Source organism: Rhopalosiphum padi, chromosome 1 (genome assembly GCF_020882245.1).
Source record: "Rhopalosiphum padi isolate XX-2018 chromosome 1, ASM2088224v1, whole genome shotgun sequence".
NCBI lineage: Eukaryota > Metazoa > Arthropoda > Insecta > Hemiptera > Aphididae > Rhopalosiphum > Rhopalosiphum padi.
Window position 1 is genome coordinate 23002207 of NC_083597.1, and position 24664 is coordinate 23026870.

A 24664-nucleotide genomic window follows, 5' to 3' on the forward strand; every position below is an offset into this window, starting at 1 on the left:
CTAATTAGGAATTACGTTTTATATTTTATAATTTACTCTAATAAATAACCTTGAATTTCTTGAAAAGTTTTTAAAAATGTAGGGGGGCTAACCCCCCCTAAATTCCCCTCAATTTACGCCTATGGGAGTACAATTTTTGAATATTTTATTTTCTGAAAATATTAAAGAATAGGGAACAGACTTTTAGACTTAAAAGTGATGGCAATTGGTAATAGTTTGTTTTAACTTTTTAAGAAAAACTATTGATCAATTAAATCAAAATGGTGATGTCATGTTATATCACATCACCAATATTGGCAATGCTGATGTTGAATATTATTCAATATTGTAATGTGGGATACTGGGATTTATAAAAAATTTCCTTTAGGATCTCGTGATATTATAGAACATACCTATCTATGATGGCACGGCCATATCTCAAGTAATAAAGTGATGTGATAAATTGATAATAACATTTATAACTTTTATCGTGGTCTTTAGAAGACCGTGATTTTTATCATATTTTTTTAATCCTAGTCCATGATTATCAGATAACACAAAATAACAGGTTCTCTGAGCAAACGTATAATCTTTATTCTATTTTGTGCTCTCTGTAGTTAAATCCATATTCCATAGTCTATAGTCTATGTAATGATCCTGTATTGATAATCAAATATTGTTTAAGACTTTTAAAATACTTAATTTAATACACAAATTGTATTTAACTCATAGTCATATTTTTTTTTCATACAAATTTGTTAACTTGTGATAATTTTATTTATTCTTTCAATCATGATTCATAGTTTATTTATTATAAATTCTGCTTGGTAAGTACTTTGCGTACCTAATGGTTTGTATTGTAAAACAAAAATGTATACATACTTGCTACTATTGTAATGGTTTATTTTCTAGCGATGTTTTTATAGAAAAACACTGGAAAAGTATTATTTCGCGATCAGTTTGTGATTACTTTTTTGATCAGCATCGAAAAGCTATCAATCCAGAAGACATTCCCCCAGTTATAGCTACACCACATCATTATTTGATTAGTATCTATCGATGTGGTCTGTATTTTGTAGCTGTTTGTATGACAGAAGGTTAGTTTCTCAGTTATACAATAATAATATTTTATTTTTATATCAATTAATTAGTTGCATTACTTGAATTACAGTTCCACCATTATTTGTCATAGAATTCTTACATAGAGTAGTTGATACGTTTGAGGATTACTTTTCAGAATGTTCTGAAAATGTTGTTAAAGACAATTATGTTGTTGTTTATGAAGTAAGTTTGTTTATATCATATTATAACACTATTAATTAATCAATTATTTATTTATTATCCTTAGCTTTTAGATGAAATGTTAGACAATGGCTTTCCATTAGCTACTGAGTCAAATATTCTAAAAGAGCTTATTAAACCTCCTAACATTCTTCGAACAATTGCCAATTCTGTCACTGGAAAATCTAAGTAATGATTCCATCTCCAACTATGTTTTTTTATATTAATGTTATGTTAATATTTTAAAATTTAAGTGCCTTTATTTATTAATGTCATTCAGTGTAAGTGCAACATTACCCAGTGGTCAATTATCTAACGTTCCATGGAGAAGATCAGGTGTAAAATATACTAATAATGAAGCTTACTTTGATGTAATAGAAGAAGTAGATGCCATTATTGATAAAGGTGGTTCCACTGTATTTGCTGAAATTCAAGGATATGTAAGATATTTTCATTTTCAAATTTTTAAATACATATGAAAATAATTGGTAAAACATTTTTTTTTTGCAATAAATATCTAGGATAGTTACTTATATAATATGTTTATTTATAAAAAAAAGAAAAGTTTAAAATAGATATACAACAAATTGTATTATCTACTTTCATAATAAAAATTCAATAATTTAATTAGAGTAATTGATATAAAACTGTATCACTTCATAAATTGATGGAATAAACTATATTTTTAAATCAATTTTATTGATACAATGTATTGAATTTATTATATATTTTTTTATTAAAACTTTAAATTGAATGACATTTGTATTAAAAATATGAAGTTGTTTAAAGAATCTTAAACGTACTTATACAAGAAATTATTTTATTTATAATAAAAATACATGTAATGTATAATTTAAACATTTAATATGCAAGCTCTTTGGTTTTTTTTTTTAAAGATTGATTGCAGCATAAAACTTACTGGAATGCCTGATCTTTCATTATCATTCATGAACCCTCGACTTTTTGATGATGTGAGCTTCCATCCTTGTGTCCGATTCAAAAGATGGGAGGTAAATCAAAGCAATTATACATTATAATTTATAATACTTGTATTCATGTCAGTAAAATAGAATGTTTGATATATATTTATTTATATTTTTTTTTATAATAGTCTGAAAGAATTTTATCATTTATACCTCCGGATGGTAATTTCCGATTAATGTCATATCATATTGGTTCACAAGGAATAGTTGCTATTCCAATTTATATACGACATATGCTTGCGTTAAAGGAAACAACTACGGGTAGTGGTCGCCTTGATATAACTGTTGGGCCAAAACAAACACTTGGAAGAACAGTCAGTATAAATATATTATAATAAAAATATACACATTTTCTTACATAATAAAAAATAAAATAATAATAAAAATTTCTAGATCGAAAATGTTATCATAGAGGTACCTCTGCCTAAAAGTGTGTTAAACTGTACACTTATTCCTAACCAGGGTAAACATTCATTTGATCCTGTTTCTAAAGTTTTGACTTGGGAGGTTGGGCGAATAGAAACTGCTAAACTTCCAAATATAAAAGGAACTGTAAGGATTGTTACTAAAATTATTGAATATTATATTAATTTTAATTTTAATTTTAGATTAGTCTGCCTGTAAGCACAGTTGTTACAGATTCAAACCCTGTTATTAATGTATGTATAAATTATACTTCATTTATTATAATCTATTTTAATTTACAAATGTTAAACTCATAGGTGAAATTTACTATCAATCAATTAGCATTATCTGGACTAAAGGTTAACCGTCTCGATATGTATGGTGAAAAATATAAACCATTTAAAGGTGTAAAATATATTACAAAAGCTGGAAAATTTCAAGTGAGGATGTAATATTTACATTAATCTAACAAATTATAATTAATATATATAAAATAAAAATTATTATATAAACATTTTTTATATTTAAAAATTAAATATTTACAAATAATATTATTTTGTCATTCATAATCTGTATAATATTAATATTATAAAATCCACAATTTAATATTATTAAATCTTAGTTATATTATTGATATATTTTTACTTTAAACTGTTAAATATTATGAATATTGATTTTTTTGTTATTTATATCTAATTAGTAAATAGAAAACTATCAAAAATCCACAGTAATATTAAGAAAAAATGTAATCTGTATCATTAATTTATTTTGTTTAATAAATTATTTTTAAAAAATATATAATTTTTCCTTATTTAAGCAAATGTAAATTTAAATTATATAATTTCATTTAATTAAGCCATAGTGATTATTAGGACTCAGATTTATATGTATATAAATATTTTCACTGTGACTTGATAAATTAATTTAGGTGAGTGATAAATTCGTTTCAATGGATTTCCAATGAAATTAACTATATTTTATTTTACATATTTTTACATATTTCTCAATAATTTCATTTTTTCCTACATATTTCGATAATTTGTTCATTTACGATTTTTTAATAATTATTAATTATATGCGACTGTATTTTTCAATACAGACAATTTCCCATGTTTCCAAAAGTACAAAATAGTATAACAAAATAATACCAATTATTGAACTTAATCTACGGTAGATATAACTTACTCCTTCAGACATAGTCAAAATGCAATACTGTCCAATAACATATTAACATCAGTGGAAGCCGAAAGATCATTTAGTCGGTATAAGATAATTTGACGACCAAATCGAAGATCTTTTGAATTTCAAAATTTCAAAATGGCTGTTATCATAAATTGTAATCAAGATAATTAAAATTTTTATTTTTTTTTACCTTTTTTTATTTATATTTTATAATTTGTAACACCTTTATTTTAATAATTTTACTATTTAAAATATAATTTATTTCATTAGAAACTCATATGGATATATTATATAATTAAATATTAATAAATAAATCATATTAGAAAAATACATATTTTGAGTTTTTTAGCACATATTTATGTACATATTTTGCTAACATAATATTTTGGTTTCATAAATACATATAAATCCGAGTCCTAGTGATTATGATTATGATTACTTTTCGTATGCATATTAATTACTTTGAAAGAGCTAATATTTTCTCATTGAAATGTTTAAGGGGCCCTCGTACAATATTGTTTAAATAAATTACACTAAAAAAAAAATAATAATAAAGAATTAACTTTTGTTTTCATCTTTATCTATAATAATTATAATGTGTAAAGTTGGAGCATGTAATATAATATGCCTTAAGCAGTTGATAATAATCTTATTATGGTTAAATAAAATTATATTTGTATTCATTATACTTAACCAATCATGACCGTATGCCAAATTGGGTATTCTTATAAAAACCCGGGAACCCAGAGTAATAACTTGCATTTTATAATTTTGTAAATTAAATTAAACGCGATCTACTAGGAGATATTTAAAAACCAATGATACCAAATGATAAAGAAAATTATGTTGAATAAAACCGTGCAAATTTTATGGTTGTTAGAAAAACAATTCCATTAAAAAAATTCTTTAACTAGAAAAAAAATCCCCAGTATAAAAATTAAACAAATAGTTGTTTAGCTTAAAGCATAACTGTGTAAAAATATTAACAAAACATTTTTAAACCTGTAATAATTTAAAAATATTTTATTCTGAAAGTGACCAGCTCAAAATTATGTAATGGTTGTAGTAGTCGGACAAGTTTTCAAATTTAAATTATTGATAAAAAAAAAAAATCATAATCAAAATAGGATAAAAAAAAAAAAAAAATTAATCCATTACAATATGTAAAGTAAACAACAAATACATAGTTATATGGTTAACAACAAAATTCTAAAAATAAAATGTAATCTAAAAAAAAGATAGGTAAATGATTACAGCTCTGCTTTGCAATAGATGTTGTGTGGGGTACTGTTATGGATATGTTTAATTTAAATTGAATTTGATTTTTTGAATTCAATGATATATCTTCATACAAAAATCAATTTTGAGTGAAGACGATCAGAGTGTCAGCCTATTTTATTTCTTTTGATATAGGTGATATAGCTATTAAAATCATTTATATTACATTTAGACTTTAGTAGATTGATTTAATTTTTTCCGAAACTATTGCATTTATTGTAATATTAGTATTTAATTATTTTATTAATATATAATTAAACATTTTATATTAACTTTTAAAAACATCTTTCTATAAATACAATAATAAAGTAAAAATAGATTTTATAGTACCTATAAATAAATATTTTAAAATAAATCAAAAAAGTCATTGCATATAGTAAAATTAATAGTAATATAAAATACATAAAAGTTTAAATTCTCATGAATAATGCTTTTAAATTATTACAAAATAATTAACATATTTATCGTTTAAATAAGTAATTTCTTTCAAATTGAAACAAAATATGTACAAAAAATAATTGTCTTTATACATTTTTTGATATTATAGTTTCACTGTTTCAGTGTGATGTTTTAAATGTGATCATTATTTTTTTTACTCAAAGCGGAACACTTAAATTTTAATAGGAAAACTAAAATATTTTTTGAGTAAAATGACCACTAGAAATATAATAAAATATAGTACATTTTTATTAGAAAAAAAACATTAATTTTCTATATAAAAATGATAAAACAAAAACACAAACAAATATTATAAATGATTAAATTATTTAGCTAGTTTTTTTTATATTTTTGATCCATAAATCCGAAATAATGACTTCAATTAGGTATTTATTTTCGTATCATTTTTATCTCTTAACTATACACTATTGCCTATGAGGGTTTACATTGTTTACTCTGTTAACTGTTTACAGTATAAAATGTATATCTATATCAGTATACAGTATAAACATAGGTCCATTAGGTCCGGACTTACGGTTTACCTACCTACATAATGTTTTCAGTTGTGACTTTTTTCTAAGCGGGACATTTTTGAGTTCTTTGGGAACAGGGGCACATAAAAGCTGAAAAATCGAAAGCGGAACGTATGGTCACGTTAAGTATGAATTACTTATGAAGAATTTGGTATACAATTTTCAAAACTTAGTACAAAAAGAAAAGTTTTAATGCATTTATAATTACAAAATAGTTTGCTGTTTTTGAGATTTTAACAAAATTCTAACTTTAAATGCATAAATAAAATTGTTCCTATGTATTTTTAATATACATATAAGAATACATTTTGTGGGATCTTGCATTAAATGTTCAAGAATTTTAACCCATCAATTAATAATTTTTTATTGAAAAAAAAAATAAAAAAAATTCATGCCTATAAATAACTCAAAAAGAGTTTAAAAATATTGAAAATGTGATCGTATAATGAAAATGATTATATTTTAATGTATACATTGGTGAAATTTTCAAAAAAAATTTTGACAAAAATAGTATATCAAAAAATAGTGGGGTAAAAATAATTATGTAATGGGTGAATATCGAATGTCGTAAACTTTTTAACTTTAAATACTAATAAAAAATTGATTTGGCTTTTCGTTAGAAGTTTTTTTTTTCATTTATAAGTTGAAGACTAATAAAAACCTTGTACTAAAATTTAAAATCTTAAGTATAAAAATAATATTTTTTATGAATTTCTAACTATAAAATAATTTACTAATTTTTACGAGTCTTACAAAATTTCCAAATTTAAACAATTATAAAAAAAATATTATGACTATAGAACTTTGATATTTTTTAATTAACAAATTAACAACTTATAGCTACTATACCTATACCTATATAGGTTTGTATTAAATTTTCAAGCATTTCTACTTTATCTATTTCTCTTAATAAACATTTATATTAAAACAACTTCTTAAGTCTATGTATAGCTCAAAAATAGTAAAATATTTTGATAATTTTATCGTAAATAAAAAACGATTAATATTTGGTAAAAGTTTCAAGTACCTATGTACGGTTATTCCTTTTCGAGTTAAATCAAAAAACAAAATTAATTTTGTCGAAAATTGGTTTTGCGTAAAAATGAACGGTTTCCTTGATAATTTGTTTGTTTTTATCGATTATATAAATAAGTGCTAGGAATTTTTAAGCTTGACCTCTCAAATGTACAAACTAGATCCAATTTGGTATCCAAAATCACCCCCATTTTTGAAAATCATAGCTTTTATTGACAACTTTTATAAAATCAATACATTCATCACTCTACTCAGAATTTAAAAAACACAAATTATTGTCTATCCGCTTATTATCAAAAAACAATTATTCAATATATGTATAATTATATAAAATTTTAATCATAATAAAAATAGAAAAAAAGCAAACATTTGTTAAATTCTTATAATAGCTAAACTTTTGGTTTTCACACCACAGTGAAATTTTAGTTGAAACTGTTCAAAAAATTATTTTATTTAGTGTTGATTTTCTATCCATAGTACAAAAATTATGATTCTTATCGATAGTATGAAAAGCTCATATTATATCTTTAACTTCAGGTACTTTTAAACCTTTTGATGAAAGGTTGTATTTTTTAAAGATGTAATTATTGTTTATTAACCTACTACTACTAGTACAAGTAGCGTAATCGGCAGATTTGTGTTTATTAGATTTTATATATTTTTCAGTAACTACTATAACTTACACCTCTATGTAACCTCTAATAATAATATAATTTACGTCAAAAGCCATATTCACATGTAAATTCTTAAAATAATATTAATAACATACCTGAACGTTATTCGGATGTCGTAAAACAGTACCTATAACAGATGAATTGCAGGTCGATTGTATCGGCTGCATGGTGTATCGACGTTGACAAAGAATAGTAAGCAAGAAAAGGCGATTGAATCTCAATATTGACTTATTGATGTTTTTAAAATAATCAGGTACGGATCCAAAGCAAAGATCTGTGGAGGGGGGCAACAATTTTTTTACAACACAAATACAATTACAAAATAATATACTTTATTCTTAATTTAAACATGCCATAATAGTATAGGTAATCAATGTAACAAAGCATGTTTTTATAATATATATAGTAGGTGGCATGAGTGCCACCTTGTGTTTAATGAATGTGCTTTGTATCCCATGCCCCAAGTTTCCGGGGCATAAAATTATTATAATTATTCCCTTATGGCTTATAGTGATAGTGCCACCTAGTAAAAAATTCTTAAAATATGCCTTGCTGCAATGTAATAAATAAATTATTGATTATTTTTTTTTAATATAAAAAGCGACAATGTGAAATTAGATTTTTTTTATTTGTTATTTAATAATATATAATATTTATATATTGAATAACAAAGTCTAAACGTCTTTTTACATTGTCGTTTTTTACAAAACGTAAATTATTAGGTCAATATTTATTTCAACTTCCTTATGTTAATAATATATTAATTATAGACAATATAGTAATATCAGGATCTGAAGAATTATAAAAAAAAATTGGAAAAATAATATGTATGTAGGTGAGCTTGTCGCCTAATCCCCCCCCCCTGAATCCATCCCTGAAAATAATAATAATATTATGTAATATAAAGTATAAACTGAAAACATTTTTATCTACTTTACATCTATCAAAGTCGGATTAATCGAATTATAATATCACCCAATTTTAATTGAAGTTTTATAGAGTTATTTATTATAAGATGAAAATTCAGGCAATTTTAATTTAATAGCTGTATTAAATAATGCATATTTGCTTGAAGGTTTTAGATTTTATTAATACATTATAAATATGTTACTAATCGCTATGTGATACCTTTATTGCAATAAATTACAATTGTATAAAAATCAGAGGTGTTTATTATTTAAAATTGTGTATATTTTAATAAAGTACCTAGCTACTTAGGAAAAACACTACTAATTCTTATGTATAATAATTTATTTTTTTGTACCATTATAACTATGTATTTTATTTTATTACTAAAAATTAAAATTATTAACTATCATTAAGAAAATAAGAAAGTATAAAATTTAATTCATTTTTATAGAATTATAGATTATATAGTTGATTTACGATTAATGCAATATTTTTCTTGTCTCTTAAACACTGACTACTGTAAGAAATTATTTTTAACCCTCTTATAAGATTTGAATTATTTAGACTCGGCTGTTGTATTTTTAATATATACTTTTTAATTTAAAAGCATCTATGTCCGTTACACGTTGTGGCACAAAACGATATTTTTACCTAGGATTTGGGAGAACGATTGGGAACACGTTTATAGATACATTTTTCGAGATACCAAAAGTGAATACGTTTGGGTACATCGTACATCTTATTTTTTTAAATAATACCACGAAACCCTGATTATCCGTCAACTTCTATTAAACTCCACCCACTATCTTAATAATATCGTAAATTATTAATAGAATATTGCACGTAATATGGGTATACTTATACATAATATACTTGTAGAAAAATAAGAAACTTATCTATGATAAAAGATCGGCATTCATAAAAACGAATTAAAGTAGGAGGGTAACAAATTTTTTCAAATTATTTTAATTGATCATCATATATACTAATACGTACAATATTAAAATTGTTATAGTTATAATAATTATGAATATAAAAATGAATTGTTTCTTTTATACATATAATTCAATTATCCTCTACTCCACTCCCTTGGTCTCATTTGGTTTACTATACCATGTTTGGCCCGGTTATGGTACCGATCCACTAACGTTTAGCTACACATTTTTTGCTATTTTACCTCTTAGAGCTGATATTAGTGTTACCATTGATTATAAATAGACTATTTATAATCAATGGTGTTACCCAGGAGACATATTAACGAAGCAATACAGAGATTTTTTATCATTAAATATTGTATTATATCATTTGGTTAAAAAAATCTAAATCTATTAAAATCTTATTTTATTTATTATTAAATTGTATTTTTTTTCTATTTATATCTGAATCTTCTTTTCTACTACAAGATAAGAATATTACAAATGTCTTTAAAACAGTTTCTTCTTGAATTTTCATCAAGATATTATTGATTATAATCAGTGCTCAGGACTATAAGCATTTGCTTGTTTTTATGGATTAGCTTAAAATGTAGCAGAGTGCTATGGAAGAGTATGTCATGTTAAAACACGTTCAATTATGAAATGTGAAGTGCTTTTTTCAACGATTATTTAAAAATACGCTTATTTCCAGTTTTTCTGATTATTTTTGTTTTTTTACTTTTTATGGTTTTTCGGAAAATCTATAAAGAATAATGCAAAATGTTTCAAAAGTGAAGTTTGATTTATAAAGATTTTTTTTTTTGATTTTTTACTTAGAAAAGTTTCCTAATCATGTTGTTTCAATATTTTTTGTAGCCTTTAATTATATTATTTTTAGCATAGTTACAAATTATGTCTAGTACCTACTTTATCATGTAAAAAGAAAGTTTTTTTTTTATATTAAATATTTTTGTTCAAATTTAAGTTTTTTAAATGTTTATTTGAGTGCTTATAATGATGTTTTTAAGTCCTTTTTTAAGCGCTTATTTTAAAGACTTTAAGTGCTATAAGTCCTGAGCCCTGATTATAATAAAACAATTTGTATGGATTGTATAAAACGGATTATTAAAGTATCGATGAAATACTTCAGGCCCATTTGTAGTCCAAAGATCAGATGACTAACTTTCTGCCCCCAAATACGGCGGAAAAAAACTATTTTCATCGAAGAAAGTCTCTAAAATATAATCCCTAAATGTTACAACTGCGTGAAGCGCATTTGTCATTAAAGCATTTAGAATTACAAAACCATCGCTTACCTCATTAGGCGATAAACAACTATAATCAAAAAAACTTTGAAGCCATTTGTATACATCGATTTTTCTATGTACTGCGTATAATTCTTTGTCACTTTTTAATCTACAAAACCAAGATTTATTAAAAACGACAACCTAATATAAAACAGTTTTCAGAAACTTCTAATCAAATGAGCCGGTTTCCTAAAGTCTGAATAGATCTTTAGTACTTAAATGTGTGTAAAGGTTTTTCATGGAAATGAAAACATAATTGTTTTATTATGGAGTATTTGTCTTTTAAGTTTATTTGGTTTCGTATTTAAATCTGCAGTTGCTTTCTTTTTTAATACTGACATTATGTTTTGTTTTATAAATTTGTAAATTTGTAATGATGGTTGCCAGGACCGAATTAGTCTGGCGAGCTACCGACCGAGTAACACTCAGTAGGCCGCTCAAAATATGGGCCGGTTTTGAGTGTTTGGGTTGTATTTTTATTTTTATTTTTGTGATAAATTACTACAAAAGTACAAAAATTGGTAGAAAATTTATTAATTTATTTGAATTATTTAAACTGTACAGTGGCTGCAGTAGCTGTAATCAAACGTTAGAAATTGTAAAACTAGGTAAGCCGATGTCTTGCCAATCAGGCGCTGCTGGTTTCTTTTTAAGTAGCATCATGATTGTGGTCGAAATTGCGAATTTTAAATTATGAGATATTTTTGCTATGTGTTCTTTATAGTTATGTTTAGTACAAGAAAAAATGTTGCTGTTTTTATTCATTCTAAATACACTTAATTTAAAACTGTCGATAATAACGAACTTTTTACCACGACGAGTTACAAAAACTTTTGTCTTTTAATATGATTCATGATTGATGATTCGTAGTAGGTACTCATTAGTAGTACTAGTCTAGTACTCGTACTGTTCAGAAAAACGAATCAAAGTTACACTGTCACACTAGGTGAATAAAGAAATTTATACAGATGTATATTTATATATATATATTGATGCAGGTGTAATAAAGATAATAGTCGATAACAGTACGTGTACGTATTACCATTACGTATATATTCGTATAGTCGCGTATGCTACGATAATAACCATATAATAATCAAAATAATATAATTGATATTAATTGATTTGGAGATAAACTATCGAGTTATAAATGAATATTGTAGATCATGCGTTTATTATGTGTACCCAAAAAAATTATAAAACACCTATTCTATGTGCCCAAACGTGTTGGCTTTTGGGTTAATGTGCCCAAACGTTCAGCGCCTATATGGCTATATATATATACATGTCCAAATCATTAATATAAAATATTTGTGTTCAATTAAAATCCGATCAAAAAATAATTAACGTGCATTTATAGATGTGGCTTATTAGCCCGGCAGCTTTTGTTCGTGTATAACATTGGCCATTGGCAATTGACAAGAATTGAAGATCGCGTAATAATTATTATGGTATGATTGGTATGAATATACTATGATGTAAAAAAGTAAAAAAACAACATACCCTAATAAATAAATATAGGTACCTACATACCTAGTTAATTGTTGGCATCATCACATTATCACAATCACTAAGAAATATGCATACTTAAAATGGTTAAATGTTTTAACTCATAACCAATAAATGATATAAATAATCCTTAATATAAATAGGTATATTATTATGCTATAAGGATTGTGAATTATGATTTGTGATTGATTACCTACTGATATTATTAACATAAACGAGTATTAAATATTATTAAAAATGATGATATTAAGATTGATTGGTCTATGATCTATGTCGTAGAAACTAGAAAATCATATTATATGCTAAAAAATATTGTTAACTTTAATTTATGAGTTAGGTATGACTTAAGTTTATAACATTAATACCCACGTAATTACTAAAAAAATATATTATTTATTAGTAAGTATTTATAATTTATTAATTATTTTACTGGTACCTCGTAGGTACCTAGGTACTAACTTATCAGTTATCTATAGAATTATAGCTACGTGCTTACATAAAATAAAGTAATAAAGACCCTGGATCCAGTAAAATAAAGCTGCATCTGAATTGCATACCATTTCCCATGTACATAAATGCACTGTATAATTTTACTTATCATATTATTTATACAAGTATTGTATAAAATTGTATTTAAACATCATTGTGTAATTCTAATTATTTACATTTTATTTTTTCTTTCCCACTTTTGCAGACTTAGGAGTTAGGGCTGACAGTAGAAATTTAATTGTTTACTGATATGCTGATATGGTTAAAAATATTATATATTTTAATTTCATATTAAAATTATAAATGTTTTCATTTTAAAATTAGGTATTAAACAATTTTATTATAGTTCATTATTTTAGTAAAATTATATACATTATACTTAGTATAATATAATAATACATAGAGTTATAATATCGTCTACCTCTACGTTATGGCATTTTAATTTATAATATTATATTTACTATTTGATTATATAATTATTTATTTTATTATCAGCAATACCATGTAACTAACTTTTTATAAATATTATTTTACTAAATTTTTTATTTTTGAAATTGCGTCATTGCTGTACTTATAAATTCTTCTTTGTTTAATATTTTCCTACGTCTATAATTTGAATTTAAACTACGCATTTTTACATATACATATGTCATATATATTAGGACTTAAATAGTAAAACATTCTATTCAGTTTGAAAAATTGAATTGAATATTCATAATCAATGATTTAAGGTTTCAAAACGAAATCTATTTATCTATACTATATATATTCGTAGAAAAAAATCTTATGAATGTTTTAATAAAATATTACACATCATGTAATTCGGGTAGCCCCTCTAAGACATAGGCTCCGTCGTACCCACTGTGATCAATTATTTATTCAAAATATTAAACCGTGATTTATAATCTCTAAGGTTTTATTGTAAGAATTAAAGTTCAATATCTTTGTATATATTAATAATAATAATTTGTCTATTCAGAGGAGTATAATATGTACAACATTGTAAACATTTTAACTGCGAGCTATTTTAATTAGTTAGGCATAGGTACTTTAATATATTGTTGATAAATGATAATGAATTAATGAACAATATTAATAACGAGATCTTTCGTGGATACGCGAAATTAGAATAATAATTTTTTTTAGAATTTTGAAAACATCAATGTGTGTGAAAATGGCTATATATTTTGATATATTGACATGGTCGACGAGTGTCACGGTTTTTTATAGTGGTTACTGGTTAGTCTTGTTAGTGTTGGAGCTGTTAGTAGTGAATGGTGAGTGGTGATGATTACTGAATACTGACTAACAAATGCTGAATGTTGAATAATAAAATGATGTCTGAGGATTGAAGAGTTAAAAAGCGTCTACGGCGGTGGTTCGTTTGACGGTGTGGCCAGCAGCCGGAAAACGTGTTGGCGACACTGCAATGGAAAGTTTATTTTTAAGCCAATCATATGAGCGTTTCGTTTTGACAATAGCCCATTAGTTTGTTTCTTACTGCCGTCGACCGAAGGTCAGTGGATGTTCGTCCGCACACCGTAGCAGTATAGATCTGTGTTCTGGTACGCGTTTCGCGATAATTGTTGCTCCCGTGGTGTCCGTCGTTACCGTGTATCCCCCGTTCTGCCGATGACGTCCATTGCAGCCGGTCTTCGACCATTTGCGTTTCACACGCGCCTAAACAGGACCGTCGTTAACGCGTCACGTTAGATCGATATACGGCGTTACGAGAGCGACCGCCGCCGCAGTACACGGCCGTCGCAGTCGCCGCCACCTCCTTCACCTGTACATGATCGTACCAAAAACTTGTGACAAGGAGCGCACACTGCGTGTGCCGATTATCGGTGAGTAGTACAACGATGTTTTTTGAGGTGCCGTTGGTGTTCTTTTTCCAGATACTTTAAAAGGGGCACACGTATGACGACAGGGCGCCAGCTATCGTCGCGTACGTCGTCAACGTCAACGGGCTACAAGTCATAACGAACCGAGCTCAGACGTTAATTCGATGACCCAGTTTATGTCATAGTTAGGCCCGTTGCGCGAGCCGTCGGGAAATCCAATATTATAGTTCAGTCGTGAGATATTATCATGTCCTAAATACGCTGTATGCGTATTTGTGTGTGTGTGTGTTTGTGTGTGTGTGTGAGTGTATATAATTGTTATACTGTATTACTGGCCCGTGATAACAGCCACGGACAGGAAAGTGAGTGATAACGTGGTATAGGTGGCCCGCCACGGTTGCCGTCGACCGTCGTAGTCGTATACTTACGGCGTATTATTACGAGTTAACGACCCCTTGGCTAGGGTATCCGTTGATTCATGACTACTGAGGTTTATGTTTCTATTCTCACATCTATTTCCGTCTTCCGAACCGTATTTTCTTCGGATATCCTGTCTACTCGCACCGCCGTCTCATCGATATAATCGCGCGATTGATGATATCTCTAAGGAATTGGGTTTCTTCCCTCTCCTTTCCCATGCATCCCCTCCGCAATCAATATTTAATATAATATTAGTATAAATAACATAAAAGTATTGTCAAAAATGTGTGTGTGTATGGGGGGGGGGCATTTAAATTTAACTGAGAACATCAAGTTATGCTACATATTTATAATATTATTATAATAACTTGCTTTTTAACTGCATTTATCATTTTGTGTGCTTGCCGTTACTACTAAGTTTATTTTTTCACCTACATGTTTTAAATTAAACTTCTTTAAGATACACCTCTCCTAATGTTTTTCTTCAGTTTTCACATTCTGTAAGATTTTCTTATCATATTAGTAAAAGACTGGCAGCTGTACTAAAAAGATGTATTTTATTACTGTTTATTGTTTCTTTTTATGGACACAAATAGAAATACCCAAAGATCTGCACTCTGTCATTGTAATAGTAAATTGTGTTCGGCTTCATTTTACTGCTAACAGTGATATGTGCAGACCTTAAACATTTAGATCATCATATTGATTTTGACAATTATGTTTAATATCACTGTGTACTATTTAAGTCAGTTTCCATTATGGATATAGGTGCATTAACTCTCTATTTACCTATATTAGGTTTGGACAATTATACAAATGATTTTATTTGAAGTAGATTCTGGGGTTTAGAATTACTTTTAAATAAATATTATATAGTAGATAATAAATGTATATATTAAAATATTTTGTCAAATTGTTGGTACCTGTTATTAAAAAAGTTAATATTTCTTATTAGCAGGCGATTTTTAAAGTTTCTAAGGTGTCTGCTATAAGGATATTTTCATTATGTTATTTAACTTATTTTTAATATACTTAAACCTCGATTTAAACTAATACCAAATTCTTAAGTGTACCTAACATTTTATTAGTTTTGTATAATATTAATTCATATATTGATTATTTATTTTTAGGGTTTTGATATTAATATGCTTATTATATTTTATTTTTCAGGAATTTAGCCTCAAATATAGCAGGCCTATTACATCATTTTCCTGAATGATTCTTTGCTTAATGGATCAACGAGGTTTTGTGGATTTATTTCCCATAGTTTTATATGTAAATGGATAATTTTAACATACCATTGCTGAAGGCAAGTGAAATGGATAATAGTAATAATTGTTTTATCAGCGATCCATCTCTATTTTCCCATTTGGAAATAGACCAAGATCATGAATGTCTTAAACAATTTTTATTGGATCAAGATAAAACAACTCATCATCCACCACTACATGTTCAAAATTTTGATCCACTACCATACAATAACATGTTGCATCCTAATAATAACATGATTCAAGATGTTTATCGGAACCGATTAGATTCAAATCAGTTACTGAGTCAGGGTTTTAACAAGGATAACTCAAATTTTATGAATGATTCTTATGGTGGTTATACTGTACTAACACCAAATCCTTCACCTATGGCTTTTAATTACAACCCTCAACCATTAAGTTCAAACTTTAATTCAATGGACACAAGTTCTTCGGTCTTACCACTTCCTGGCTTTGATCCTAACACAATGTCAAATCACGTGGATACTTTTATACCTTCAGTTAATACAGGACCACCAACTTTGCCTGATTTTAATAATAGACAAATTAGAACTGATCAGTATTCTCCTGGTATATCTCCAACTATTGCTAGTTTTCCTACACCTGTTAGTGTGTCTGACAGTCCAGGTGCTGGAGCTCTTAGTGCATCACCTATGTGCAATGGAGAAAATTCTAGTTTAAGTGACAGTGTTATTAGTCCTGCTACCACACAAAGAACTGGTAGTGAGCGATCTGTAGAAACAAATCCACGATCAATTGAAAGTGTATCAAGTGATTTATGTTCACCTAGAGTTGATTTAGAATCTTTAATCATACAACCTCAACCTACTCCAATTATTACTAATGGAGAGGTTCCTAAGACTTTAATTATTCCACCAACACTTGTACCGAAATCTACAACTATCAAAGGTGTTACATTAACTAAATCTGGGAAACCTCGCAAACGACGTTCAGCTCCCAAAGACAAACCAGTTAAGCCCAAAAAACCACCTGCAGGCTCAATGTATCATAGTGAAATTGCTGAAAATGGTGGTATTAAATTAAAAATATCATTAACTGCTATGCCTCAAAAAAAGAAACGAAAAAGTAGGAAGAAAGTAGATGAAAGTAAAACAATGCAATGTGATGAACCAGCTGAACAAAGTGTATGGGGTTATCAATTACCTGAACCTATACTATTTGAAATTTTTCGTTTAGCAACTAAAGATGAAGGATGCATTCCGTTTCTTGTCAGGTAAAAAAAAAATAATTTATTAAAACTTTAGCCAAATTAATCTAAACTTACAATAAATTTATATTTTTCAGAGTGTCTCAGGTTTGTAGGTTTTGGCGTATAGTTGCGTCTGATCCACTACTTTGGACTAATATTGATCTAGCAGGGCGATGGGTTTCAAAAAATCCTATAAGAAATGATATCAACTTTAGATGGCTCTGTGAAAACAGACTTGCCAGAGTACAGGAACTCAATTTAGGTAAATACATTAAATTTAATTAATTTTCTGATCAGTTATAACATATATTTGAAAATGTTTTAGGTGGTTGGCAATTTACTGGCATTCCTGTTATACTAGATAAAATTAGCACCTCTTGCTTAGATCTACGAGGATTGAGTTTAACAGGTTGGGAAGGTCTTAGTTTGGATAATGTTCGGTTTATCATCACCAATTGTCACAAACTGGAACGAATAGATTTATCAGGAATAAATGTAAGAAATTTAATCATATTTAATTAAAAAATATGTATACATGTATACATATATAAATGTATGTGTTTTATCCAATAATTATATTTGATATTTATTTATAAAAATTATTTTAAATGAATATATAAATATTTTCTACTTAATGAATCTTTAAAAATAATAATGAAATTTATAATTTTTCTTTTTAGAAGATACACTTGCGTCTTGCATGTATTGTTTCTGTCTTACAAATGCATATTATTACAAATATTACTTTTACATTAATCCATTTTTCTACGTTTATTTTAAAATTATGAGTGAAGTGGCCTATTAAAAATTTAAAGGTTTTTTAGAGATTATTGTTAGGTCATCTCAAATGATTTTATTGATGTTTTAATTTTGATGCAAAAGAATTTTAAAATTTACAAACAAATTATGGTCTTACAATACTCATATTATGCTTCTTAATTAAAATATAATGAAATAACTTGAATAATAATCTTACCTTCATATATCATATTAATTATAATACAATACATATACTCTGTCTCAAAATAGAATAATCAATCGGTCAACCGATGTATGTCCATTTCCGTGCATTTTCCACTAACAACCCCTACTGTTGGGAAGTTTGTTGTTCCTCATCTAACATTATGGTCGCAATATGCTGTAACTGTATGTGTGTACATTGTGTTTTACGTTAGTCGTAAACGTTTGTATGTTGTCTTTGAAAAAACATTGTCTAGAAAGGTGGGGGGGAAGGAAATTTGGCTTCGCTATTGACGGGAACGGCCAGTCAGTATGCTCAAAAAATGATTATTCTCTTTTGCGACAGAGTATAGTATTAAGAATATAATTAATGGTTTTTAAATATTTTATAATATTATTATTAATTAATTTTTTTATTTGTAATAAAAGGCAAATAATATATTATTTAAAGCAAACATTTTTTTCTTTAAAATTGAAAATTTTAGGAAGATACCTACAGGTTTTATACATAAACTTGTTAGTTTTATAGTGAGTGTGTGTTTAATTAAAAAAAAATAATAATAATGATGATGTGTTTTTTTTTTGTTATAATTATTCATTATCATTGATATTACAATATATATAATATATACAATTTATAACAGAACATGTATAATTAAATCTAAATTAAAAATATGCATGTGTATCAGTTTAATATTTCACTCATTGCAAATACAGTAAGAGTATACTAAATTAAGTTTTCATGTTTAAATTACCTTATCTGCCTCAATAAAAAAAATTATCCATTTTATATATTATTTTTAAAGATTTATATATATATATAACTACGTTATACAGATACTTTTTATGATCAAAAGATTAAATTACATACCTAACTGTAATACAGGGGCGGCGTAATGAACTTCCACATTTCAAACAATTATTAATATGTAAACATATCAATTAATTTAGAGTAGTTTATCTTGTTAGATTAGAAAATTAATAAGGTGTTTAGTCATTACCATGCGGTGGTCCAGTGAGCAATATAGTTTTGTTGAGGCATTTTTTAAAAACCTTTTTTTATCAACATTTTTTTCCATATTATATTATTGTTTTTAAATTCACTGTTGAAATGTGGGAGGTCCATTCATGAACCCTGTATTTGTGTGTATGTGTAAAATATAATTAATTTTTAGTTATAGTTAATGTTTCTATAATTACATTGGGAACCATAGATTAATTAAACTATGATTTGAATTAATACAAACTATTAATTGTTTTATTTTTAATGTTCTAAGTAGTGTTGTTAGACATCAGTTTAATATATTTTTGAATCTTTTTTAATGCATTTATTTAGGCTCAACATAGCAGTGGTAAAAGTGGAGTTTGTTTAAACTCACTGATGTTCCTGACAAAACATATGGGCCAAAGATTGACACACTTAAATTTGGCCGATAATCGTCTTTCAGGGATTACTCAATTAGTCAATTCTTTAGCTGTAAGTATTTTAAATGTATTTAATTTATAGCTTTTCACAGTTATTTATTTATTTAAACTTACCGGTTTATTGGTCTTAAAGATTAGGTTTGAAAAATTATTAGAAATTAATAATATAGTAGTATTTAAGATCTTGTCAAAGACTAATAAATTATGTTATTTGAATATTATTCTATGCAATTCTCATAGTCATTATCGTTTTGAATTTGTAATATCATTGATTCCCAAATTTTTTTGATTCATGCATCCCCAAAAATAAAAAAATTAATCTTGCTTCCTTTGAATAAATGAAACATTTTTTTATTAGTGTATAGTTATACAATATCAATATTTATCTCGCACCTTCCCTATTAAGTGCTTGCATCTCCCAAGGCGACTTCATAGTTTGAAAATCATTGCTTTTTACAATAAAATTAATTAATTTGTTTTGAATAGCTATGGTTCTAATTCAAAAGTACAAAGCCCTCTAAAATTATAAACAATTAAACTCACTAATAAAATTTTTTGTTTACCAACTTTTATTGAATTTTCTTTTATCTAGTGCAGTCATATTAATATTGAAAGTTCATACATCTAATACGTGGTTTCTTATTTTAGACCCACTGCCCAAATCTTCAATCGTTGGATTTGACTAAAGTCCGGATGGTTGGTAATACAGGACATCTTCATATTGAACGTTTACAAGAAGGATGTCCTAAATTGCGTGTATTACGAATGTCCACTAGCCAACTATGTCTAAGTAATGTTCCATTAAATGAACAAGCCTTATCTCCGGGTTTTCCACTTCTGGAAGAATTAAGTGTTGCCACAATTTCTAATGATCTAAATGTCTCTGGACAACCATTTATTGATGATCAAGCTCTTGAGAGGATATTAAAAACATCACATAAATTGTATGTGCTTGATGTTAGAGGATGTTCTAAAGTAACAGATTCAAGTCTAGTAAGGATACCTGCATGGGATTTGACTCATCTATATTTATCAGGTAGATTTTTATTCATTTGATTATTTAGCTGTGGTTCTTTCTATTATGTAAATTTTTATTTGTTTATACTTAGGATCTTATGTTACTCGAGTATCGGATTCTGGTCTTGATCTGATATGTAAAAAGTGGAGTCATAGTCTTGTAGAAATTGATCTCTCTTGGTCAATCAACACTTTAATTCTGGACGCAGCTGTTTTTGCAATTTCAGAACAAGGAGAAAAATCTATGCTTAGGTACCTATTACCACTTGTTTTTGGATTGTAAAATATAAATTTATACATGGACATTTATTTATTTCTAGAAAAATGGATCTTACTGGTTCTTCTGTTAGTCTTGATCCAGTAAAAGCTATATTAAATAACTGTCACCGTCTTAGCGCCTTGAACTTAGCATCCTGCCGAGGCTTACCTAGAGGTATCAAACGGCTATACAAAGGTCACTCATTGACTGAATTACGAGCACAGCTTAATAAACCTGATTCATCTCAAGAATCTGAAGATGGAGGCGGCTAGATTTAAAATTAAGGTACCTTCCATTTCTTTTTTTACTGTTTTTATTTATTTATTATTTTTTTTTATTACTTTTTTACATGTTATGTTTAAACAATTGAAAGATTGTTGTTCAATGTGATAGTTATAAATTTACTTTAATATTATTATTATTATTATTATTATTTTTTATATTATTATTAATTATTCTGCCCGATATATTAAGTAATAGTACAAATTAAAAAGATAACATTTTTCATATTATTTTTCTCTAAGAAGAAATTTAAACAAAACGTAATATTATCGTATATTGATATCCTTTTTTGTTGATTTGTCCACTGTAATTTTATTTAATGTTATAGATTTTATTTCAAAACCATTAGATGTATTATAATTATAAAGTTGATTACATGTTTTTATATATATTTCTAAAAAAATAAGTCAATTACAATGTATGGCTTTTGGATGCTATCTAACCTATTTTGTCAAAGAAAAAATATATTTGTTTGTAGATTTGTACTTTGTCTGGTTTTAGAAATCAAGCCCTTTTAAGTGATTATGTGAGTTATCTCAACCATATACAAACAGTATTATTTCTTCATTGTTAAATCAATAGCTAATACTTATTTATATTTGGGTTTACCATAAATATAATAATTGGGGTCGTTCACATAAATATATTACACATTATGTGCCATTCAAATATTGACCTTTTAATAATGATTTCATCAATTTGATTTCTATTGTGAAGATAAACTGTTTTTAAACATAAAATTAACTGAATAGATATTTCTTAAAAAAAATGTTATACATACATAATTCTTTTAAACTTATTTAAATTAAAAGCTTTTCTTATATTTTTAGATACTACCTATTTTATTTTTATTTTGACAAATTTACAGAGATGATCCACTGATTGTAAAAACAGTTTTTTTAATAAAATTAAAATTAAATAAATAAATAATTTTAGTAAATAAGAAATATATTCCAACATTTTATAAAAATTAAATTATTAATTTTGTTGAATATATACTTGGAAATAACCAATAATTTAAAACTAAACAAATTAACTAGAAAGCATGTATCAAGTTGACTTGTGTGTGGCCTACATGCTTGTTAGTTTTTTTTATCAGTGATATCAATGTATGATATATTTAAGGTTTAAGACGGCATTACCATTCCTACACTTTTTAAGACATTTTTTTCTTTTACTATTATTATTTAAAGAAAGTTGAGTATAATTAATAATAAATCTTCTAAAATATAATTTTTATTTTTTCTTATTAATTCTATATTTTTGTAACTAAACAAAAATGTGTTTTTATAAGCAAAAGCTTTTTTAAGTAATCACAAGTACTTTTAAATGTGCACACAAACCCAGAAACCATAACTATACATTATTTTCTAAGTTGAATAAGTTCTAGTTAATCTAATTCTTTTTGTAAATATTTTCTAATTTTTGTTATAACTGATTAGTTACCTTAACCTTCAATTTTAGTATTTATGTTTTTAAAAGAAATTATTGTTTCTAAATTGCTCCCTAAAGCACATTTAAAAGATTTAAATTATTAGGTTATATAATTTGTAATTATATAGCATAAACATATAATATATTCTATTTGGGAATTAATGTTTTTGTAGAGTAATTTCTCACATTTATTCATCTCTGTTATTATTTTTTATCAAATAGTGGCAAATAAATAAAAAATATATTATCGTTAATTCGTAACAATGTAAATACCATAAATAAACAGATTTCATACATTTTGCAGTTATATAATTTAAAACATTTAAACCTTCCTCTCCAATATAAGTATATAGTTTATGCTTACTAACCTCAACTAATATTTTAACATTTATATATTGTTTAGCCATAGGTGCACATTTTAATTTACAAATATCTTATGATTACACAATTACACTTACAATTTAATATTAAATATTATTTAACATAATAAACATAATGTTAAAAATTTAGTAAATTCCATTTAAAAACAAAATATTAATTTTGATAAATTAAAATTATTAGCTATGAAAGTTTTAAATTTATTTTTTTTATACAATTAAGATTTAAAAATTTTTTATATTCAATGTAAAAATTAATTTCCCAGTATTGCAATCATAAATTTATACATGTCTAATTATTTTATATTTCATTCGATTAAATGGACTATATATATGTACGGATAAACAGTGTTTTTTTTTATTATTCCACAAAAAACATTAACTCTAAATAGAATTCATTAATGATTACAAATTATTGTGTTATTGCTACCAATTCCCGATATTTTCTTTAAAATTTTAAATAAGTATCAAACTTATTATAGTCATTATTGTTATTCTTTAGCTAAAAACTCTCAGTATGAATGGAAATCTTGTGTAATTATTATTCTTCAAAATTCTGTCTTTCGTAAAAAATTAAAAATTAAAATTAGCATCTAATTGAATGTTATTAAAAGGATTATTTGAGATTTTGAGTATTATTTTTTCTTTATTTAAAACATAACTGTAACTACATTTACGTCTGGGGCCAAATCATTTTCACGTCTTCTACTCTAAACTATTATCTGGTAAATAAAAAGCAATTCTTAATTATTTCATTTCTATCTATAATGCCACAAAATTTGTGTAAATTATAATGTTTTATTTGTTTGTTAAGATAGTTGAATTATGTTGTTTTTTATTATTATTATTATTATTTTTAATTTAATTTTTTTATAATATAAATATATACATATATCTTATTATTGCTGTACATAACAAAGAATGTTCTAATATAGATTATTATATTTTGTCCATAAAAATGTAAAATATATATTGTTGAGACTGTAAAGACGTATGTAAATGTATTGTTTATACATATGAATAAAAATTTAAAATATACACAAATACTTGGATTTTTAAAATCATTAATTGTGGTGGTTTTACACACATTATCTACAAAATTCCAATTTCTTGCCTACATTATTTGATTTTTAACTGTAGATATAATGTACAGCGGTGTTTTAAAACTTTTTATTGGTTGCAGTAATTATTTTAATAAAAATTAATAAATATAATAAAATACTCACTTGAAAGCTTATAGTTAAATAATATT

The 24664-nt window shown here is 26.0% G+C and overlaps 3 protein-coding genes across 4 annotated transcripts in view; 2 read left to right on the forward strand and 1 right to left on the reverse strand.

The window, feature by feature from the left end:
• Positions 1-7967, reverse strand: part of LOC132917601 (Bardet-Biedl syndrome 2 protein homolog) — a 30381-nt gene extending 22414 nt beyond the window's left edge. The window contains exon 1 of the mRNA XM_060978413.1: positions 7884-7967. Within this exon, the coding sequence (XP_060834396.1) occupies positions 7884-7955 (72 nt within the window). The 5' untranslated portion in view covers positions 7956-7967. The remainder of the gene's footprint in view (positions 1-7883) is intronic.
• LOC132917672 (AP-3 complex subunit mu-1) lies at positions 538-4466 on the forward strand. 2 transcript variants are annotated; one of them, XM_060978520.1, is made up of 10 exons: positions 538-806; positions 892-1076; positions 1151-1263; positions 1328-1449; positions 1541-1700; positions 2157-2270; positions 2372-2557; positions 2637-2795; positions 2852-2902; positions 2966-4466. In XM_060978520.1, exons 1-10 carry the CDS (start codon positions 772-774, stop codon positions 3098-3100), a joined length of 1260 nt encoding a protein of 419 aa, XP_060834503.1. In that variant the 5' UTR covers positions 538-771; the 3' UTR covers positions 3101-4466. The 2 variants fall into 2 exon arrangements, with proteins under 2 accessions (XP_060834503.1, XP_060834504.1); XM_060978521.1 differs by having other exon boundaries at positions 906-1076.
• A 6442-nt stretch (positions 7968-14409) lies between the features above and the next one.
• On the forward strand, positions 14410-23383 carry LOC132925494 (F-box/LRR-repeat protein 6). Its single transcript, XM_060989889.1, has 8 exons — positions 14410-14763; positions 16351-17682; positions 17754-17920; positions 17984-18153; positions 19955-20095; positions 20692-21079; positions 21153-21312; positions 21381-23383. The coding sequence occupies exons 2-8, from the start codon at positions 16460-16462 to the stop codon at positions 21589-21591; spliced, it is 2460 nt and encodes an 819-aa protein (XP_060845872.1). The 5' UTR covers positions 14410-14763; positions 16351-16459; the 3' UTR covers positions 21592-23383.
• The last annotated feature ends 1281 nt before the right edge of the window (positions 23384-24664 follow it).